The sequence below is a fragment of the Pinus tabuliformis genome, chromosome 7 (genome assembly GCF_031772625.1).
Source record: "Pinus tabuliformis cultivar Carrire ecotype Pingquan chromosome 7, CPIR1, whole genome shotgun sequence".
NCBI lineage: Eukaryota > Viridiplantae > Streptophyta > Pinopsida > Pinales > Pinaceae > Pinus > Pinus tabuliformis.
The window spans coordinates 1,844,591,004-1,844,615,592 of NC_142293.1; the positions used below are offsets into that span (position 1 = coordinate 1,844,591,004).

The 24,589-nt window shown below is 37.7% G+C and overlaps 1 protein-coding gene across 3 annotated transcripts in view; it reads right to left on the minus strand.

The window, feature by feature from the left end:
* Positions 1 to 20,024, minus strand: part of SIG2 (RNApolymerase sigma subunit 2) — a 32,648-nt gene extending 12,624 nt beyond the window's left edge. Inside the window, exons 1-3 of one of the 3 annotated variants that reach the window (XM_089460571.1) lie at positions 19,623 to 20,024; positions 18,678 to 18,756; positions 6,971 to 7,028 (exon numbers count right to left, since the gene is read on the minus strand). In XM_089460571.1, the coding sequence (XP_089316697.1) occupies positions 6,971 to 7,028; positions 18,678 to 18,756; positions 19,623 to 19,768 (283 nt within the window). In that variant the 5' untranslated portion in view covers positions 19,769 to 20,024. The remainder of the gene's footprint in view (positions 1 to 6,970; positions 7,029 to 18,677; positions 18,757 to 19,622) is intronic. The other 2 variants (XM_089460573.1, XM_089460572.1) reach the window with 2 other exon arrangements.
* Positions 20,025 to 24,589: the final 4,565 nt, after the last annotated feature.

Below are 24,589 nucleotides of genomic sequence, written 5' to 3' on the forward strand. Positions count from 1 at the left end.
ACTATATCACCACCTGTCCATAGAAGTATGTAGAAATCTTTTCATCACTCAAGAATCTCAGAGATTCACACGTCAAAAAGATATATTGATTAGATCCAAAAAACATGATCACTAACATACTCAACCTCCAGCGTTAGACCTATCCATATAGTTCAAAATACTATCAATAATTACAAAATTCCATACAGTATAGTCCAGAACAGCCATATAGTCATATTCCAACATGTGAAAATAACCATACACAATCAACAACATAAGAAGACTCAGACTTGAGTAGCTTCATGGACTGGTGGATTATAATATTCAAAGGTCAATCCCTCACCCTCCTTCTGTATGTACCATTGGCCATTGATGATTTGTACTCCTGCTTTTGGTAATTCCTTTGCCATAGTCTTCATTTCCCTATAGATATGATCAAAAAAGAGAAAAATTTGAAGTATTACATATCCTCCCAACCTCTTCCAGTGATGAAGATAAAAGAAAATTTGTACAGATCTGCTCCTTCCTCAACGATTTTATCACATTCATTGAGTCACCATATATTTTACCTTGTAACCCCATTCTCCACAGCTGGCAGCAAGAAGAGTTTGAGGGTCATCAACTTTGCAAAGTTGTTGATACCAGGGCCTTGGCCATCTTTGAATTTGAGGCTATGACCATCCTTAATAATTAGAACACCACTAGCTCCACATATCTGAGGCTCACTTAGATCTGCCCCATCGAAATAAACCCATGATTTCTCCCCAGTCACTGTCTCCTCAAAGATGTCTTGGAGGCTTATCTTTGTGGGAAAAATTAAAATGCCAAGACTCTCTGATGCATATTGGAAAGGTATAATAACTTTATCCTCAAAAAAGATTGGCATTTCTAGCTAACCAAAGAACCCAGATTAAAATTACAGGCAGAGCTCTGTAAGGCTGAGCTGAATTAGCACGCCACCTCCTAAGACTGTCTTCCATAGAAAATCCCATCCGAACATCTTTTGAACCTATAAGCACTTCATCTCCCTCCAAACTTGCTTCGAGGAAATACAATCCATAATGAGGTGATTATTTGTTTCTTTACTCAATTTGCACAAGGGACATCTGCCTGGCCCCTCTCTATTCTTCTTCTGAAGATTATCCCAAGTAAGGGATTTATTATCAATAGATGCCACATAAAGATACAAGCCTTTGAGGGGCATTCGAACTTCCAAACAACCTTCCACCACCAAACAATCTCTCTCTGAATTCCTGCTTCACTTAAAGAAAGATAACCAGCTTTTGGAGTATAAATCCCAGAAGGCATATTAGCCCACACTAACTAATAATTCTCTTTTGAATTATACAGGATCTACAATCTGGGATAGTTTTAAATAATTCTCTGGTCCTTGGAGTCTGAATCATGTGTGCAGGGAGTTTATGATCCATACTTCATCCCAAGTATCCACCTCCAAACTAACATGAGTTCCATTTTCAATCATTCAAACCAGATCATCACTGACCAAAGTGAAAGCCAAAAGCAAAGCTTTCCAAATTACATAAGCATTTTGTATACTTTTATGGGGCCTTCTAATCCAATCAATTATTGACTCAAGAAAGATATACTTTTGCAGAGTAAACTGACACCATAAACCTTTCCTTTTAAAGTTTTTATTAGCCTCCATACACTTTTGGCTGCTCGGGCCTTAAAGAAATGGAAAATATTTCAGTGTTCCACAGGGATGCATCCCCCCAGGGCTTGGGGAAACGTTTCCCCACATCCCCCTTCCGGGGAGATGCGGAGAGACACAAGGGGGGGTGTGATTCCCTGCTTCTGGGAGCCCCCCCAAAAGGGCAAGGCACCCCCCCTTAATTTTGCTTGAAAACAATAATTTATGAGTGGGGAAGCATAATTTTCAACTCTAGGGCCCTACTAATGCTATGTAATTAATGGTAATGTTAAATTCTTAAAGTAAAACAGCATTCTCCTTTATCTTTCAATTTCATCATTTTACTTAAATTTTTAACATTACCATGAAATGACTCAAGACTTTCGAGAGTGGTTCCAACTTCATCTGACTTCATATGGAGAAAATAAAATTTCACATCCCATTAAAAATTCAGCAGACTTAATAGGTTTTAGGATTAGGGGGATTGCTATGTTTCCATTGGATTCTATCAAGTATGAGGGTCTGAAACTAACATTTAATCAAGACTCAAGAGCACCAAGCCCAGAATCACCGCTTTCGATGGGGGATATGTCCCGCTCAATTTTGTTTAATAACCCTTGGAAGTTTAAAGGAAAAAATTTAATTTAAAATTAAAACTAAAAAGAAAAATATATAACTAATATCAAAACCTAAACTAATTTGCAATCCCTAAGTCGCTCATCCAACTTACCAATCTCACCTCTTCTTGGCTTACCACGCAATGCTATATGACTTACCAGTTAATTGTTGCCTCTCCTCCCTCGTGACGCTCCTTCAATGCTCATTGTCCATTTTTAATTTTCAGTTTTAACTTTCGAGTCTTGACTCTAGATATCGATGACCTTAGACTGATTCTTTGACTCATCACTCTTTACTATTTTTGAGTTTTAGTTATATCAATTTACTATTCTAGTCTTCAGACTTCAGTATCTACTATAGTCTATTTTGCTTAGTACTAATTAGATTCTAGAATGATGAATGATGAATTTAAATTTTAAATCAATTTAGAATCTAGAATGATGAATGATGAATTTAATTTTTAAATCAATGTAGATTCTAGAATGATGAATATGGATCAATGTATTTCATTATTGAATCTTGTGGTGTATGAATGAATGATATATGCATCAATATGAATGATGAGTATGGATCAATGTATTTCATTATTTAATTCAATTATGTATGGATCAATGTATTTATACTTTCATTATTGAATATATATTAAATATCTCACACACACACACACACACACACATATATATAGAAAAAAATTTATATACCCCGGCACCCTCTCGTCCTCCCCAAATTTCCATAAAATTTGAGGGTACTCCCACATATTCCCTGTGTGTGTCTCCCAGCATCTGCGCCCCCCCGTCCTGGAGTCTTGGTGGAACATTGAAATATTTTGAGACCCCATCCACTAAGGCTTTTGGTAGAGCTAACCTTTGTGATTTAACCCAAGGAAGACTCCATTTCTCATTGAAACTTGCTATTTTTTAGATTCTTGTTTCCCATAACTACAAGCTTATCTCTTGGCCTATTCATAAAATAATTTTTTTAATGCCCAACTAATGACCACAAAAGCAGCTCAATGGGACTAAAGGATACATCCAATACAAGTACAATGTGGGAGTGCAAACACAACTCCTATAAAACACCTATGTTGCAGGAAACGTGGGGCAGAAGGGCGTTTCCGTACGGAAACGGGTACGAAACGCTGAAACGCGTTTGGTACGGCCCTGAAACGCGTTTTAGGCCGTACTACCACGTTTCACGAAACTGAAACGTGGCCAGTACGGCCTGAAACGCGTTTCAGGGCCGTACGACCCACGTTTCAGCATTTACTTGTGTTTATTTTATTTTATTTTATTTGTTTTCTAATCTATTTTTACGTTAGCCTAGTGACTTCTAGTTGCTTCCAGATGCCTATCTAAAGTTATAAAAGTGAACTTTTGCCCTAGTGTTGATATGCAGTTCATGGTAATGTTAAATTCTTAAAGTAAAAGTGATATTCTCCTTTATTTTTCATTTTCATCCTTTTACTTAAATTTTTAACATTACCATGAAATGACTCAAGATGTTTGAGAGTGGTTTCGCCCTCATTGGATTTCATATGGAGAAAGTAGAATTTTAGATCTCACTCAAAATCCAGCAGACTTATCTGTTTTTCAGGATTTCAGGATTGGGGGGATTGCAATGTTTCCATTGGATTTTATCATGTACTATGGTATGGAACTTGTATTTAATCAAGAGAACCAAGCCCTCTATGTAGGGGAGACTCTCAATAATCAAGAGAATGTAGGGTACTAGGGTATGAAACTTGTATTTAATCAAGAGCATTAAGGTTATTCGACTATGTAGGAGGAGACTCCCAATCAAGCACGAGACAAGAAATTAGAAATTTCTCGTCGCTGATTTTGGATATTTCTATTTTCATTATGTGATTATTCATGAGTAAATGTGATGCAAATTTAGATACTTATAGTTTATGCATTGACAATTGACAGTTTTATCATAATGTAATAAATTAGAATGTATCATATATGCTTTATGATTGCACATATTTCTTAAATGTCCTAATAGATATATATATATATTCGCGTTTCCCCGTTTCCAAAATTTGGGGAGGTCGCGTTTCGTATCGCTTCCCGTTTTGAAAACTCGTACCCGTTTCCCCGTTTCGTGCAACCTTGTAAAACACCAAACCTAAATCTAGGATAAAATGAAGTAAAGAAGGATACAACAATAGGACAGTCTCATAAACACGTATATAACCGGATCAAAGGCCTTGATGATGTAGAAGACTAAGTGAATAAGTCTGGGGTTGGAGCTCGATAATGTCAAAATTTTCCTAGTCTAATAGCCGACGATGAGGGGGGCGACAGTGGCACTGGCTCACTATCGAAGTCCTTTGGATCCAATGAGGTGTTTGGTTGCACGATCTTGGGAGGGATGTAGGAGCGAGGGATACTCCTAGCATTTGAGGCTAAAGGAAAGTAGCTCTGGATAAGTCTTTGGCTGCTTCCTTGGGGCAGGGGAGGAATCCGTTGGGTGGGGGGGCACCCTGCTAGTGAACTATCTGGAACTGATCCCTTTGACACTCTAGGTGTGAGTGAACTGATGTGCTATTCGACACCTCTGCAACAGTCTTGAGGATATTGGTTGGCCTCCCAAAGTTGGGGGGGGGGGGGTTGTGAGGGGACACCCGAGGTCTCATTGTTCTACTATCTGAAATACTTTGGAACTCAGCTCGTCGCTTGTTGCTCTGATGAACTGTATCAACTTGAAAGTATGATGTGATCATTAGAATAGTCCCCAAGTGAGGCAAGGTATGTAGTATCTGAGATCTATGTCTGAATATCTCCTCGATGAAGAGTGCTAGGCATATCTGGCCAGGATACCGGAAGAAGGTAGAGAGGGATCCTCCAATATCTCTATAGAGGTAGTGGTAGCGCTTTCTGATCTCATAGTATAGGGGGCACCTAAAAATGAGGTGCTACTCTGTCTCTGACTCTTGAAGGTGACACACCTGGCAGATCCTATCAGATCTTGGTATATGGTGGTCAGTCTCTGTTTGGAGTCAATGAAAACCAGCCCAAAGCTGGCCCAAAAGGATCTTGAGTGTGTGATTGAGAAGTTACATGAGCCATGAATTTGATATATTCCTGGAATTTACTATTTCTTAAGGATGTGCCTTAGCTTTGGGTATTTTGAGGATGCTTTACGTCACATGTTCACTCATTCATGCTCCTTATTCACTGCTTGATCTAGGGATCTTCCTTTTGTAATCGGAGAAAAGTGTTGGTCTCAAGGAGGTGTACCCTACTGTGTGGTGGAGGTTTCTCAGGACTATTATTGCATGCAACTATCATTGAATATGAGAAGCACTATTTTTGGAGTGGATTATTCTTATCTTTGCTCTCACTCATTCTTTTCCAAGTGTTATTCTATATATTGCATTGAGTAAGGAGAAGAGGTGAACCTTCAGATTGTCTTCTGCCCTGATCAGTTTCTCTTTTTTCTGTTTCCTGACTCCATTAAAAGGCATTGGTTTATTGAATTTTATGCTCCTTAGTGCTCACTTAAACAAACTTCCATGTCAAAACATTTCATAACGTGCATTTGAGGCATATTTAAGAAGGCATTTAGATATTTTTCATTCTGTTTTTAGATAATTACAAGAAGATTAGGCTGCTTTAATTTTGACTTTATCAGAGAAACAGAGAAAAACCATTCATTTTTCTCAGTTTCTGTGCATAAAAACATGAAAATATAAAAAACAACAGCATCTAAATTTCTAATTCATTAGGACAGTGATAATTCCTTGCTGTATTGTCTATTTCGTAAATTAAGAGAAGCATGTTTTGTCATACCATTTCATTGGGTTGCATGCTCAACTTCATCTTGATTAATTTGCATAAATTCCCACACCTTTTTCAGCTTCAAAACAGTCATTTATAGCCTGCATAAATTTTGTTTTTTAGTCTTATTAGCCCGTTTTTCATGGCATATTTGCATTAAATTTTGTCCTTTCAATAACAGATCATTGTTTTCCATGTTAAATTTCAGTCCTTTAATCATTAATTACTCACTGTTTTTTCCATTTTGTTTACAGATTTGTCTAGGGCAGTGATCTATAAGTTTGATTTAAGTAACATTGATTGTTTATTGCATCATAGTTTGAAACTTTGACTCCTAATGTCATCTGGGAATTTCCCCTTGTGGTTAGTGTTACCTCCTTTACTCACACTTAATGATAAAACCCCTAATCCACAAGGTCCAACTCGAGACTCGAGAGGGAACTACTACGATGGTCACCATTGTCACTTAAGCAAACCTATCCTTTCACTTTAGGTTGGCTTTTCTCCAACTCAAAGGGGATATCCCTAGAATGACTAAAGCTATAACAGTGAAGCTCAAAGGTGATGTGGAGAGATAGCTCTATCAAAACAACCTTTTTGTCTTTTAATAGTATAATCAGAATAAAAGGTTGATGCAAGAGGGATCTAATGCCTATCCAATTATGTGCCAATGGAGTCAATAGGGCAAGCCAAAGAGAGCAACATGATTGGATAAAGCACAATGGGCTGTTATACATGCCACAATAAGCTTTAACTTGTTGCTAAATGGTGATGAAATGTACTTGGAGTGGTCCTTAAAGGTACCAAACTCAAACAATGTTATGATAATGAGTCCTACAATGAGGTATTGATCTAACAACCACTTTGAACAAGATGATAGATGCAAGCAAATGCATCCAGAAATATGACATCAAAGGGAATTCAGAGGAAGAAAACTCACATAAAACCATTCCACATATGATAAATGAATCCTTCTTTATGGCTTCTGATAGCAACTCCTAGCATCCACCAACAACAATTGCAAATAAAAGATAGCTTCACATATGATAACCAAGAAGCCTTGAACTTTCATTAAGCCTTAAAAAATATATTCAAGTTTCAACAAAGCTCCAAGAGCAGAGACTCCTCACGAAATCAATCATACAAAAATGAGAGAGAGTAAATCCTTAATATAGGTTTCAACTCAATTCTTCTCAACAATAAAATAATAATATCTAAGGTAAACCCTAGATGTGTTCTAGGGAGGAGTAAAGAAACAATATATACCACATGCATAATCAACAATACATAAAGAAATGGTGATCAAGCCATGTGTGTATAATCTCCAACAAGAAAGGTCCATGAAAGTGGGACACATCCATCAAAGAGGGCATAAAATATGCCAAAGCTACAACATCTAACGTCCAAAGGCCTCCAAGTATATCATCCACAGCCAATGAAAACCCTAGATGTAGGGTTTGAAACTTCCTAGATCTCCTCCAAGGTGGATGTGTAGTTCTCCATTGTGCTTCTAAGTAAAAATCCTCATAAGGTGGCAAGTTAACTCTTTAAGTGAGATGTCCCATCAACATGCAATGAATGGAAGCTACAAAAGGTGGACATATTCCAATAAATGTGTGCAAAGATGTGAAAAGAGGCCTTAATAAGTAGAGTTCTTTATCAATGAACATGAGTAATCTAACCAATAAACCCTCAAGAGTGGATGCCCTCTACAATAATATGTAGATATAAGTGCAAGTAACCTCCTCAATTGGGCGTGTGGCATCTCCAAGATGGATGTCCTCATTAATGGCATAGAAGAATGTCCAAGGAAGAGTCTTCCAAGGTGGACCTCATCTTCCATGAAGGTTTGAGCCAAGTCAAAACCCTAAATATGGCAAGTGTGAGATCTCCAAGAGAAACATCCAACTAACAAGGCATGGAAGAGTGCAAAATGGTGGATGTCCACCTCAAATCAAATGCCAAGAAAGTGGATTAATGAAACAAGGTACCAAATCCATGAAGAAGGCATCCAAAGCTCAACTAACTCCATGAACAGAGGGTTTGACCATTCCTTAATCCAATAATAACATGCCTCAACCTATGTAAGTCATTCCTCCAAAGGGGTAGTGAGAAGGTACCAAGGGATATCCATGAAGATGCTCTCATGATATTGCATAATATGGATAGGGGCATAGGAAATGAACAACATCAACCTTTCTTCATTTCTTTGTTCGTGAATGACCACCTTCTGCATAATTGCATGTTAGATTTAGGTGCATCATCCAATTTGATGACTAAGAGGGTCATGGAACAACTAAACTTAAGAATATCAAGACCCTACCACAATATTTGTGCTATGGATTTTAAAAGGATTGAAGTGCCTGGGTTACTAAAGGATCTACAAGTGCATTTGGTAGCCTACCTAGATATTTCAATCACTATGGGTATTGTGATTATTGATGTACTTGATGCATGGGGAGTGCTCTTATCTAGGAAGTGGGCTGCAGACTTGGGTGGTGGAATTCAAATGGAGTTATGATATGCTGCCATCCCAACGGTTGATAACACTTTTGTCAAGCTTGATTGGGAGCTTAAAAGAAAATACCATGTTGAGAATCCCAAGGAATCGAACAATGAAATAGTTCATGAGTCATATGAGCTTGGGAGTTATGCGGTGTTGTCAAATTTTTACCATATATGGAAGATGAGATTAAGGTTGATAATGTTTGGCATAAAATGGAATACTTTGATACATTAGATCTGGCAATTGTACCTAAGAAATCAAGCAATAAGGTAGATGAACAGGTAGTTGCAACATCCATAACATAGTTCACAGAGAAATCAATAAAAAATAAAATGAAAAAGAAAGTCATTTTTAGACCGCCAATCCTGAGTTGTATAGATCATCAATAAGCTAGAAATCATAAAGAGAAAAACAAAAAGAGGAATAAATCTGATGTCCATGCTATTGCTCAAACTAGCAGGGGTTCTAGGAGGGGATCCTATAGGGCAACAATGGAGCAATAGCCCATTGTCACCTCAGCTAAAGCTCCCTGCGCTTTACGAACTTTCACCGATGGGAGGAGTCTCGATATGAGAGGAATCACAAGGATGAATAGATCAATGATGGGATGAAGAGTGATTCCTAAAGCCTATTCACAAGAGAGGCTCAAGTAATTGGCTTTCTTGATTTGAAAGCAAGGTGATTGGATCTCTAAGAAGGGTTATGAGGATACCTAGACCTAGGGTTGGAGGATATGCCTTGATAAGGGGCTTCTTAGGCTTAAGGATCTTTGTGAAGAAATGGGTTCTAGGTAATCCTTATCGAATTTGAGCTATAGAGTTGCGGGGCCACAAAGAACGCAAGTGGATCTAGACTAGGTCAAAGGTATGGACTTGATCAATCAAGGAGGCGTTTGACCTAATTAGGGAAGAGAATAGGATCAAAGGAATAATTTTCTTTTGATATTTGAATGCAATGATCCTAGTGAGGACACTAACCCAAATCAACTTAGGGAGAGAGATGATCTTATAGCTAGGGATTGTTATATCTTGGGAGCCCACCGTCGTATTGTGCTCAAACTTGGAGGACCCCTTGAGAAGACCTCAATGCAGTTGTGGACCAATTTTCAAGGTGTTTGGATGGCTACAAAGGATTTCGCTTGATGCCCTAGGTGACCCTCTAGGGTTAGGCCTAGAATTGGGAAGAGTGAAGAAAAGAAAGATAAATTTGACCACCAAGAGGATGCGAGGATCAGTGCCTTGCTTAGGGGGCTTAATGGAGTCAAGATACACCTAGATCGAGGAATTTCATGAGCTAAGGAGCCCTAATTAACCTTCGCTAGCCTATTCAAGGGAAACAACTAGGTAATTAGAGATTTATACTTCAAATTTGCCAAAGAGATGAAGTTTTGAGGTCTTTCAACCTAAGAGGTGCCTCTAGGAACATTCACCCAATCCCTCAAAGAGCAACGCATGCATTAAATCACTTATTCAAGGTCCCAAAAGAATTTTGCATTACATTAACGGTTTCAAACCCCTCCAAAGCATACCGTCTCTATGATGAAGTCAACAAAAAGTTTGTTGTATCTAGAGATGTAATCTTTCTTGAATCATCCAAAACTGACAATGTTGTTGAAAGGCAACTTGATCGCTTGGATAGATTCACAAATGCAAAATCATTTCAAGAATTTGATAATCAGATTCCACATCTTGAAGGGGGGATTCCTAAACTAGATCAACCTGTGGAATCTTCTTCTGAATCACTCTCTCCCCTGCATGAAACTCCAACAACGGATGATACTTTGAGTGATGTGATTGACAGAATTGAGAGACTCAATCTTGATTCAGTCCCAACTCAATCAACGGCGCAGCCTGGACCATCTGAGAAAGGTCCCCCCAAAGTGGCTGACAAAGACACTTGAAAGTGTTCATCCTGATGAGGTTAGAAAGACAGGAACTAGAAATTCAAACCAGAAAAATGGAGGTAATGTAGATGACTCTGATTCACCTGTTGATATGGATGTTTCTTATGATTGTGAATTCAATTTGTCTACAGATTTTGAACCAACTTCCTTCAAAGAAGCTGCTTCTCATGATGAATGGAGAGAAGCAATGCAAAAGGAGTATGATGCCCTGATAAAGAATGGCACTTGGAAGTTGGTTGATCCTCCATTGGGAACTAAACCAATTGGCTGCAAGTGGGTCTACAAGAACAAGTATAAAGCTCATGGCTCACTTGACAAGCACAAAGCCAGGCTTGTGGCAAAAGGTTTTGCACAGAAGGAAGGGGTCGATTATGAGGAAACTTTTGCCCCCATAGCAAAATGGGCTACCATCCGGACACTCTTTGCCCTAGCAGCTCAGAACGGTTGGAAAGTCCATCAAATGGATGTAAAAACTACTTTCTTGAATGGAGATCTAAAAGAAAATGTTTTTATGTCCCAGCCTGGAGGATTTGTTGTGAAACGACATGAACATAAAGTATGAAAACTTGTGAAATCCTTGTATGGCCTCAAACAAGCACCACGAGCCTGGTATGAAAAACTGACTGGGCATCTTCTGAAACTCAATTTCAAACATTATGATCTTAATGATGCAACTTTGTTTGTCAAGAAAGTTGGCAAAACAGTTGTATATCTTGTGGTATATGTAGATGATCTTTTGATGACAGGGAACAATGAAAGCTACATTGCATCCATAAAGAAGGAATTGAAGAAAGGTTTTGAAATGATTGATTTGGGCTATGTTCATTACTATCTTGGTATTGAAGTAACTCAACATCCGAAGTCCATATTCCTTTCTCAAAAGAAGTACATTGGAGATCTATTGAACAGGTTTGGCATGACTGAATGCAATCCTCTGACTACTCCAATGGAACAAAACTTAAAGCTCACATCCATTGAAGGAAAAGAATTTGAGGATGCAACAAAGTATAGACAACTTGTAGGAAGTCTCAACTACCTAACTACTACCAAACCAGACATTTCGTTTGTTGTTGGAATCCTCTCCAGATTTATGCAAAAGCCTTGCGAGGGACATTGGTCTGTTGCAAAAAGAGTTCTAAAGTACTTGAAGGGAACTCAAGACTTTGGAATCAAGTATACACAGGTGGGCGACTTCAGCTTGATTGGATACTCTGATTTAGACTTCAATGGAGACAAAGACACTGGTGTATCTACTTCAAGTTATGCTATGAGTCTTGGATCAGGCGCTGTCTCCTAGAGATCACGCAAACAATCAGTTCCAGCAGATTCCACAACAGAGGCAGAATATGTGGTAGCAGCTGAGGCAACAAAACAAATTGTGTGGCTCAGGAAAATTATTGAAGATTTGCAGGTAAAACAAGTACAATCGACTCCACTCATGATTGACAATACCTCTGCAATAAAGTTGGCCAAGAACCCAAAGTTCCATGATCAAACAAAGCACATCAATACTAAATATCATCTGATTCGACATCATGTTGAGGCCAAAACAATCCATCTCCGCCATTGTTCCACTAATGAGAAAATTGCAGACATCTTCATCAAAGCACTTGCAAGATAAAAGCTTGAAAGATTCAAAACGATGCTTGGACTCACCAACATCCCTTCAAATTAAGGGGGGGAATGTTGACACCTAATCAGAGGGATTGGGTGTACCGTTGTAATTAATGTAAATAAATAATAGAGAAGATAGAGAGTCATCGAGAGATGAACCAAACAGTGACTCCCTCTTGTATATAATAATGAACTTGAATGAATAATAGGAGTTTTGATTTGAGGAGTTACCTCGTGGTCTAACAACATTTTCCCATCTCTATTGCAATATACCCGACCCCTTAATGCCTAATTAAGAATACGATGTATCCAAACATGACCTCCAAGGTTAGTTTATGAAGATGGGGTTATCAAATTCCTCTTCCTTCAAACCCCTTAAAATTCATTTCCAAGACCACCATCATCTTTTGCTCATCAAGAATTTTACAACGATATAAATTTCATCTCAATCCAAGCTCTGGACACAAAGTTATGCTCATTTGAAAATATGCCCTCCAAACACCACGTCAGTTTCTGTACCATTGCCACGTGGTAGTGCTTGTCCACATGTCACCACCTCATAGGGTCAAGTTCTCAATCGTACCACATTGAATACCACCTCAACATCACTACACACGCTAATCCACGTCATTCCATACCACATCCTCTTGCCACGACACAACATATCAAGTTCCACTAGCATCGGAGGAAACCCTGATAGCGCATGTCCTAACCTCTCAATACCAAAGAAACTAAAAAGTTGATGCCTAGCCTCCCGATACTCTGGAAGCCAATATCCCACTACTCTAAAAGGCAATAGCGATGGTCCTGATAAGCCGAAGTTGATAGATGGGAATATCTTTGTTAGTCAACAGACATATTGGGGTTTGTCAATACTAGGGGTTTGTGTTGGTGATTGCTTGATGTGTTGCTTGACACCTGATCTTGCAATAGACTCCAGTCCCTAGTCCCATCGCTTGACACCTGATCTTGCAATAGACTCCAGTCCCCAGTCCCATCGCTTGACACCTCCCAAACCTTTCGTCTCCATTAACCAACAAATGCTCTCAAGGTCTATTAGTATCAGGGTTTAGTGTTGGCCACTGTTCAGAGTATTGCCCATAAGCCGAAACCTGATATTTCGATAGCCCAATAGTTCTAATATCCAAATTGCCCAAAAGTCGAAAAACCAACATTCAATAACCAAGAGGTTGATCCTCCTTAGTTACTTGACAGGAACTTCTTCATTAGACAACAAATGTTATCAAAATTTGTTAGCATCAAGAGTATGCACTAGCCACTACTTGAAGTGTTACCAAACCTCGATAGCTTGATATCTGATCTCCCATCCTGTTGAGCTTAAGCCCCTTTCGACTAAGCTCACAAGCACAGCCCCCTTATTGGCCCATAGGACCAGTGGTTGGGGTTGAAGCCTCCAATCCTTGAATTTCCAAAGTCAAGCTTCTTGTAGGCAAGGAGAATCAATTCCCGAATTTTCCAAGGAACAACAAGCTTACAAAGGGAACTTCTTAGCCTATCCCAATAACTGAAAGAGACTTTAATGGGGCAAAGGACTGCCAAAAGACTTCCAAAGCTGCAAAGGTCCTCACTAACCATGAAGACATCCAAAATCCTTCATCTCAATGTCACAAACCAGGTCTTTCTTCAAGGAGCCAAAGAGGCCAATGTTCACAATTTACCCCCATTTCGGGCCTTCACACATTTTCATTCCAACCAGCACCAAGAGTTCTTCAGTGAACTCTATAAGCGGATCAAGCCCACTGATTAAGACTTGCTAAGAGTCTTTCACATCCAACCAGCCATCCTAGCTCTCCATGACACTGAAGGGGTTAACATCCCCTATCTTCTCAGCCATAACTTCTTGCTTGATAAAGGCCCATAGCAACCATGAACATTAACAATAACCAATACTAGAAATCTATCAATCCCATGCTTTGATTATGAACAGCACATCTTAAGAGCACATTAAGATCCATAGCAGGGGTACGAACATTTCACAACAATCATAGTAAAATTTACCATTTCGTATTATAAACAAGCATCACATAGACCATAATGTCCATTCAGCAGACAAGCACATAAATATGCTCAGTTTATCAATCATCATTTCTATTTCAATGGTTATGACTTACATCACAAATTTAAATTCTATAGGAGCACTTTTGATCAAAGTCAAATGTTTCCTGCAACGGATGAAGGGTGAGCCACGTTCCACCCCACCATAGGCACAACTACCCTTTAATCTTTCTTGCAGTTGGCCACCCACAAGCCAAACCAAGAAGCCGTGAGGGAAGTTCTCACTCAACAATACAGAGTGGAATCATGAAGGCCATTCTCCTTCATCAAATCAAGCTAATCGGTTCTCTTATAATCCCAATAAGCCCAAAGCCTACCCAAATGCTTTGGGTGGTTTCTCAGTTGTCTACATAGCAAGAACCTAAAGGGAAACTTTCTTTGTTTGTCTATATGGCTCTTTGCTCTACTCTCATGCCCCCATGAATGCCTCCCTATTCTCTTTGTTTGTTTCTTCTTCTCGCATCCCCATGAGTGTCGGTCTCCTTTTTTATGCCTACTCTTACCTTCCTCCACGGATTTATTCCTTGAGGGGTTTCGTGTCAGATCTGCCCATCGTTGTCAAATCAAAAGCTTTTGGTTAGACTCCAGAAGTCTTTGAGTAATACTTTGCCCATACCTTGGATAAGACAGTTTGGTACAGCCCAACTACTTAGATACATATGGATGTTACTACCACATCCTTCCCATTAAATATTTTCTTGGGAAAAGTTGACAATCTTAGATGTTATGAATAATTGACCCAGCCAAACAATTTATTGGCAAGGATTAATTCTCTAAATTCTTTTACTAGCTCCCCTCCCTCTCATGGCTTCTCATGGTCTGTATCAAGACTCCACCTCTTCATTAGTCGTTATTAAAATATATTTACAACTATTCCAGGTCGTTTAATCTGTTTACATTTACATGCGCATACAAGCATCATTAACATAATTAATTATAATTACAGTATCTGTGGGATTAAAGACTAGGGGCGTTACATTTGTCTTAGTATTGCACTCTATCTCTGGTTTCTTTTCCTCTTTCTTGAAATCTTCATGACAAGTATCTGTTAAGGGTGTTTCCATACCCTTTCCTGCCAACAGTTGTGTTACCATCAACATTAGCATGGCAATGTTCTACTTTAGCCGATCCAACCTATCCCTAGGACTTTCTTCTTCAACTTCTTCATGAGGACCCCTATCATTGTCAGTGCTCTGCTTCTCCATAGCCCTAGCAACAATTCCTGTCCACTTCTTCTATAGTCATTGCAGGTGCTTACCTACAGGTCCAACCAAGTATATTCGAACTTGGGCTCTGATACCATAAATGACAGGCTTATAGTCTATCCATTTCACCGACACGAGTTTCCAAAAAATTTACAATCTACCACAATCCCTTTAAGTAATTGCAAGACTAATATAAGGATACAGTAATAAACTACCTCTAGTTGCCTGTTGTTGGATAGATCTATAATGGAAGGCTAGAATGCAAGATAGAATGCAAGAGTAGATCAGCTCAATGACCACTTATTGGCTTGAAGATAATTACAATCCCAAGTTCTCTCTGTTCATAACCGAATTCTAATCCATTCCAATGCCACTCATTAGCATACAATAGATGGACAAAGGTTCACACATACAAGGGTCAGTTTCATCCGGTGGCAAGAATACAAAGAACTACACAATGCCACACGCACTGGTTCAAACACCATTCACCAAGAATACTTGAGATGAAGCCGAAATCTTAAAAGGACACCAAAATCAATGAGAGGAAAGAAAAATAAACCAATGATTTAAAGAAATGCCGAGCAAGAATGATTAATTCATTTAACCATCCAGTGACCACACTCCAAAGCGAGAGATACCCCCACATAGGAGCGTACGACCCTGTACAGGGCCTCTCGATAATTAAGAAAATCTTTGTACTAAGCAATGGGTTTAAAGAGCTGTTGGGTAGCTTCCTTGGATTTGTTGGGCTGTATATTGGCCCTCAGTAAGCTACAGGAAGTCAAATAAAACTCTAAAATTTGACAGGTAGCTCATGGTCAAACAGTGAAATCAAGGATTCATTATCATCTTTATGTAAACCACAAAGCAGGATCAAATCCAGAGGGGGGCAGAGTATGCACACCTCTGTAGATTTTAGCAGTCAAATCGCTGCGCAGAGGCAGGTCACTTGTAACACAAACAAGGGGGTCTCATACACAATTTCATGTCTGTCTTGGCTGTAACCCTAAAATAAGATCTAAAATTATATTATTATTATTAGTATAGAGTTGTTCTTCTAAATAGGAGATCTCTTGTATACTAGATTGAAAGTCTTCCAACAGATGTCTTTTTCTTCTTTTTCTTTTTTCCAAGTTTATAGTTATTTTATTGGGTATATTCGATATCATATGTGGTAAACCAAGCAGAATGCACAGACTTGGAGAAATCAGCATCTGTCCTGGTTTCAACTGAGACCTGCAGCAACCTACTTGAACAATTTGCCATTTCACTAGCATTTCCAGATTTTTCCAAGTCCAATTGGACTGCTGAGTTTGACTCTTCTCTTTGAGGAAACCAAGCCAAATTCAATTTCTCCAAGTCTGTCTTGTGGCCCAATGTCATATTTGTGCATTGACTTACAAGTATGACTCATACTTGCAGGTCAAATGTGAGTCAGACTCTCACTTCTCGCAATTCAAACTCAGCCATCTGCCTATAAAAGACACGTAAAAAAAACAAAATAAAGCACTCATTTTGCTTGTTTATTTGCCCCAATTTCACAGCAGACAACCTCCAGATCGTTAATTGTCCAGGATCCATGCCATTTTACAGTATGAAGTATCTTCTAGATTCTGTAATACCCTGTTTCCCCCCAGTTTGTAAATATGTCTCAATCTCACCGTGAATCACAGCATGGATGTTCCTCAACTTTTTTAAAACTAGAACAGACAACTTATAAATGATGTACGTATGTTTTGTTAGTTAATGAATATTCACCAAACCACTGATTAAAGAATGAAGCACTAGTACTAGCCATGATACTACGAGTGGAATCCGGTGAGGGGACTAGGAGGTTACCTTTCCTGCCAAGTAATTGACCTTTGCCAAAAGTCCCATACTGCCAAATTGCCAGAAATTTAAATTTGAAATTACTTCCCAGAAATCAGTTATTGAGGGAGAGCTGGGTAGTGGGGCAGCCAACCACTGACAGTTATGAAGGGATGAGAAGTAGCTGGATAGAAGGAACTGTCAACAAAAGGTATGGCAAGTACCCACCTCGATTTCCCAAGTTGACCCATGAATCCATCTGCCACAAGCAAGAAAAATTGTGAGTCTTCTTGGGCCAAGGAAGGGGGATGCACGTGGGGGGTTGAGGAAATGATTATTCCATGTGTGGGTAGTGTGCAGAGGAGATAGGAGGTACTGAAAGAAAGTTTACAAGGTTCTGGGAGCGCCCACGAGCGGAGTGAGTGAAAATCGCAAGTGGGCTCACAGCTGGAAGTTCACAGGCATCAAAAAATGAAACTCATTTGGACTGCTAAAAATCATGCCCAAGGGTATCAAATTGGAGCTGGGTCCATTACTAGATTTTTGGGCCTGCTAAGATACAAATTTGAGTGCTGAAATGGGGCAGGAAAGCATGAACCTGACCTGGGCAAAAAGGCTTGTGAATCTGATGCTAGCTCGGAGAGTTAGCAAGCAGTGAGGGGAGGGCGCTGAGGAACTACACTGGCAGTGAAAGGACTCCCCTGTGCTGATAAAATCCAACTGAGAAGGCATCTGTGGAATTCGTGTAAGTCCCAGGCCCAGTGGGTAGAGGGGTTTCTACCATCTGACTGTATGTGAAGGAGAGTAGCCTTCACACCCAACAATTTCCTCAAGAAAACCAAGTTTCCCCAGTGGTATCATGGCCTGGCTAGGGGGTGGCCAGCCGTGGACATGGATGGACGTAGCTAAGCCTATGGTTGGTGGAAAAAAGGTTCACCATTCTTCAGTTGCAGGCAATTAATATTCAGTTAAGTATTTTTATCTGTTTTCATAATATTTATAAGTGATAATTTATTTGTTTTATGTTGGCTGAATGGATGCAACCTGCTGGGAATGTTTATGTAATAATGATTTCAGTGCATGTACTTTGGGTATAGACTAACTTAGTACATGCACTTGTTCAAAGAAAGCCCTATCAGCACATGAGATTAAAAGTGAAAAATTAGATTACTAATAAGAAATCTACAGGGTGAAGATTAAGATTGCTAAATCTAATGGAAACCAAATCATACTTTCGTTTAACGCAAAAGGATATGAGAGGAAACCTGATTCAAGCTTAAAGGTTTGCAAAAAAAATTGAGACCCCGTCCCTCAAAGGACATCTAGGGGCTGGGTTTGTTACAGATTCCATGCACTTTGAATTCTGAAACAAGTTATTATTGAAAATGTGCACTATGTGCAAATTGCAGATCTTCATATTGAATGGAAACAAACAAACAACAACAACAAAAATCTTAAATTTACTGTATATTTTTATTTTCTGAATTCGCCAAGTCTATTCCTGAGCCTTTCCAGAGTCAGAGTAAATTCTTACTCCTGTGCCTATCCAAATCATTTGCCGAGACAAGTCTGATACTTTGCCTTTGACCAGGTCCATTTCGTAATATTGCCATCTAGAAAAGACGACAAAGATTTATTTCACAGCTGAGTTCCAGAAATTGGCCAAATCTTTATCAATAAACATATCCATGCTAGAGAGTTGTTTTGACGTTGTGTCTTGACATCTGTCTAAAATAAGGATTTAAAATGCGTTCAGAGTCGAGACAGACAACATATTTGGGCCATTGAAACACAGTTCAGAGATGGACACGATGTAACGAAAAAAGGGTCTGAGATGTGATACAAGCTTTTGTGCTTATCACATATTTAAAAGGGGAAAAGAGGCCTAGAATAAGTGAAAATGGCCTCCAATATTTCAACGTAAGTAGTTTTACAGTACCAGTTTGATTTTTTTTCAGTCAAATGCCGTGTTTAGAATACAAAAGCTTCTTAAAAAACAGAAAGATATTGTAAAATCAGATGGCTGAGGAAGTATGAAGCAAATGCATAATCACTAGCCCAGACCCATCTCAAGCCAGGTCTGATATGCACCTCAAGGTAGGTATGTTCGAGCTCGCATATCTTAAGTTCCAATATTTTATACATCGAGGTCATTTGTGTAAGTTAGATATATGCATCTTCCAGCCTCGCAACACCTGGAACCTGAAATTTGCAACAACCTTTAGGTGCATATCAGGCCCGGGTTTACATGGGTTTATGCTAGTGTCCATATTCAACGCATGCCTTAAGTGCATCTCTTGTACTCATATTCAATGTACCCAATGGACTATTTAGAATCAAAGTACCAGCACACCAACACAAAGAATTGAATCAATACATCACCTCACCCCACTCTGGGTACAAAATTAAAAATTGGGAAGTGTAAGAATGCAAAAATTGGAAATTGTAAAATTGCAGTAGAGGATTATAAGATACTTACAAGCGCATGAATGATTCTTCGTTACCAATTTGAGTCCAATGGGCATTGAAGAAGTCTCCGAAGCACACAGAAAGTGAATTGATGGTGATCCCGTTCGAGGCAGCATTAATGCCATGCTTATGATGAGAAGAACACTTCATCAACATTTAACAGAACAGGCTGAATATATGGAAGATGTAAAAGAAGATGAAGATTGAGAAAATGGGCATGCAAGTAATACAACCAGGTCAGAAAGAGGCTGGAATGGATAAATTGAGGGGTTAAACATAGTTCCGGTTGAATGAAAATGGGCCACGTTGAGAAGTGCGGTGGATAGAGCCGAAGTGGATAAGCTGAAAATGAAGATCAAAATGTGTGAATCAGAACTTCACAATCCAATCCAATGTTAATCACTTTTAGGGTGTAGTTTCTTCATCGGGGTTTAAGAGGTTTTGGCAGCCGGAATCATATTCTTCACAATTTAATAATGAATAATAAATATAATTACTGTGTGGGTTATGTTTTGTTTTTGTTCTAGGGCATCCTCTCTTCAGCTATTTCACAATGTTATAAGAAGTGTTTGTAGCTTTAATGAGAATGCTTAAATAATTAATAAAAAATAAAAATTATTGGAAATTTAATATAATCTAATATTTATTGAAAATAGAAAAAAATGATTAAAACTTGTAAAGGTTAAGTGACTACTCACAGGAGTTTCATCTCTTGATACTTCATTGCGTTTATATTCATTCATTGGGATTATTATTTTATATTTTTATTAATATTAAATTAAAGTTTAGTTTCATCTCTTGATACTTCATTCTGTTTATATTCATTGGGATTATTATTTTATGTTTGTATTAATATTAAATTAAAGATTTATATAATTTTTAAAGGTTAAGTTATTTGTGAAATGTAATAATTTTATTTAAAAAATAGTACTTACATGAGTTTCATATATATATATAATTTTATATTAAAATTTTAAAGGTTAAGTTATTTGTGAAATTTAATAATTTCATTTAAAAAATAGTATTTACATGAGTTTCATTTATGAATATGGGATTTAAATTTGTGAGTTTCATTTATGAATATGGGATTAAAATATAAGTATAAATTTATATGGATTGTATTTTAATTTATATTTTTATTAATAGTAAATTATAAATTTAATTTAATATTTTATCCAATTATTATACAAAATATATATGTAATATATTTATTGATAAAATTAATAAATATGGTTTTATTGTTTTTTATAATTATAATTTTCTAAATTATAATAAAATTGAAATATGATTTATAAAATTTTAGATAATAATAAATAAATATATTATTAAGACTTTTTTTTTAAGTGAATTATTGATTAAAAAAAATACTTATCAAAATAAAGAGAATATATAAAATCAATAAGAAAAAAAAAATAACATAGTAACACTAATATTTTAATGATAGTAATACAATAGATAATGATCAACGCGGTGGTCAAAATGAGCACTAGGGTTTTTGTGTTAGTTTGTGAAACAAAACATGATGTTGTTGAGCTTTTGCTCACCTCGTGTATCCTCGACGATCATCATTTTGAGGGTTTTCTGCATCATTGTGGGTTAGTGCATGGTCGTGGTTGCTTTGAGATAACCTTGGTGGGGATGCAGTTGGATAAATGTCATTTGATATTAAAGTTCTGCACAGACAATTGGGGTTTGGCCCTTGCGATTATCTCCTCCGTCAAAGATCATTGCACCGCAAACATAGATCTACAACTAGTCTTTTGTCTTTACCCGGGATTTGGCATAGATCAGTTGAGGAGTTAGCGTATTTGGAGAAATTGTAGAGGCCATATTCGCTCTCTCTCTCTCTCTTTTTGCGTGGATCAAGTTGCAGGGGCTCTCTGGTTTATGAAGACATGGTATTACTTTCCTTACATTTTGGGAGATCTGGGCACAGATCATAACAGTTTACAACTGTCTTATGGGCCTAAACGAAGGACTTTGTCTCAAATCTCGCTCTTGTCTCAAATCTGGCCCCCAATTCTTTGGGCTCAGAGGTTCATTTTTCATAATATAAATATGGGTCCAAAGGAGTCTTTTCAAATTTCCATGAAAACACTAAATGGGAAATCACTTCTCTTAGGGGATCGGGCCTTGGATCCAGTGAGAGATCTGAAAAAGAATGTCCAAAATAACCTGGGTATATCGACAAATTTACAGAGTTTGATTTATGAGGGAAAATCGTTACAATATGTCATCTAGTTGAAAGACTATGGCATCGAACGTAATTCCACTATAACCATAAATCTAAGGTTACGAGGAGGAAGTCTAGGAATGAGTAACTCCAATAATACAAATCCTAGAAACCCTAATGGTTCTATCTCTTTCAAAGATGTGCTGAAAAGGAAGTTTGTCTCTTCCGCTGATTAAATCCAAAATTTTCCAGGACCTTACATAGTTAAGCAAATGGACAAGGTACCAACTATGAATGCAAAAAACCCATAGGTAAAAACATATTTTGTTGATGTACAATATAAGACATTAATCTATCATTTTAATGGTTTGTGATTAAGAACTGAAGACTCATATTAGTGGGTACACTCTTCTTGGACAATAAATTGTGATCTCTACTTATGCTCTAAAGGGTTCTTCGTAGTATAGTTTGACACACATCAAGATATGGAAAAATTTCTCAATGAAGGACCTTGGTTTTGGGTAGAGGTGGGGTTCCCTGAGATTGATGCAACAACCATGGTGGTAACAACGATGCCAGTCTAGGTAAGGTTGTCAAACCTACCTCTTCCATTCTGACACCAAAAAGTCTTGGAGGATAGCGGAAATACTTTGGGAAAATTTAAAAAAATGGACCTAGACATAGCAACAAAATAAATATTTACATTTGCGAGGATAGGTGTAGAAATTGACCTCAATAAAGGTCTTCCTAATCGTCTTCTTTTAAAACATGAAAACTTCCAGTGGACATAGGTGTTAGATCATGAGAATACAACATTCAAATATTGAATCTATTTTCAAACAGGTCACTTGCAAAACACCCGCCCTCAAGCAAAAAAGTCCCCAAAAAAGAAGAAGAGGCAAAGCCCCTAAGCTAAGGGGATGCCATTTTCCTATTACCTTGAAAAATGAAGAGTCTAAGGGAAATATTCCAAATACAGAAAGCACAAACACAAGCAGGTAGCCAAACAAATGGTGGAATGGGGGATCAATCATGAACAATGACTCTTAATCAACAAAGTACTAAATCAATATAGATTATAGTATCAGAGCAGCAGAAAGTGGAAACACCCACTAAACAGGAATTGGGGGGCACAAAGAGATCTCACAACTTTAAGGGCTCGAACTCAAATAAATAAGCCTTCTTGAAGGTAGATGGCAACCAAATGCAAATAGTAGCAACTACTCCCAATCAAGGAGTCTGGTGAAAGGTAGTGAAAAAAAAAGGAAAAAAGGGGAAGCTAAGTGATTTTTATCACACTTTGCCCTATTATGTAAATTTTATTTTAACTTCTTCTTTTTTGTGCATTGGTTAACAGGCTGTCATGATCGAATGCTTTCGAGCATCTACAGAATGTAATTTTGTTCCTTGAATAAAATTATGATTTGTCTTTGAAAAAAAAAAAACTTTAAAATTGGTATGAAATGAAATTATAAATATAAAAATACGCTTGAGATTTAAACAATAGACGAAGAGCCAAGAAAATACTTTGAAAACTCCGTAGAGCCAAGAAAACACTTTGAGAACTCCCAAGATTGTGTTTATAAATTATATATTTGAACATTTAATACATTTAATGATTATGTATTGGTTTTGTACTGTAGTTTATAAATAGATGCTTAAATACATTTTAGTTAGGGGTTAAAGTTTATTTATGGTAATTTTTATTGTGGATTGTTTTATTTAAATGATATATTAAAAGTATTGTAAATATAAATTTTAATTGTTTTAGGGAGGCAACTCAATTGGTGTTCAAAATAATATGAAATTAGTGAAAACTAAGAGATCCAAGGTTCAAATCTTCTCTATTGTGACTTGGTTTATGGAGAGGAGAACAGATCATAAACGAAGAGGTTGAAAAATGATTAGTATTACCCTATCATTGTGGCATCTCTACTTTGGCCCCTGACTCCCATTGCCCTTGCCAATTGCTATCTAGGTCATTGACCCTTTTCACAATTCGACGACCCCACTCTTTATTAGTTTGTGAGTTTGGCTGTGCAAACACATAAGTAAACCTAAAATCTAGTAGAAAAGGGTCTCATAGAAGGATGAAACCTACAACTAGAAATCCTACTCTCGAATGACTTCCCCAATATATAACCAAAGCCAAAAAAAGATCCATGAAGGTAGCAAAGCACTCCCACTCTAGATTTTTCTCTTGAAATCAAGGAAGAAATGGCACAGTTGGAGACTTGTATAAAGCAAAAGAGGAAAAGAGTGACCAAGGAACAAATTGAGTAAAAATGCAAGGGTTGCATCTTTTATTTAGAGTTTTATTTAACGAGAGATGCAAAATTTTTCAAGCTAACATAGCTATGTTGGCTCAATAATGTTTTCATCTCCCCAATGGTGGAGGAAAGAGGCCTCTAATGTCAATCCATTTTGCATAAGCTAGATATGATGGATAAGAATTTTGAAACGGTTTTCGAAGTAACCTTTGATATCAATATGATAGTTTAATGATCCCAAAGAAAATGATAGCAACAACATAGCAACTCCTAATGAGACTCTAGGATTAAAGGTCGCCCCCTCTAATCTAATCTTAATTGCGCAAGAAACTCTGCCAACATAACAAGTTAGAAAAGAAATGGCACAAACATCTAACTTAGCAATTATGCTAGTCTAATACATCCATATCTTTTAACTTGCTAGCCTAATACATTCACATCTTTTGTTATCCTTAGTTTTAGAATATTACATTCATGTTTTTTTCATACTCAATTTTAGAATAAGTATGGTTATTGCGCCAAGATGTTGTAATG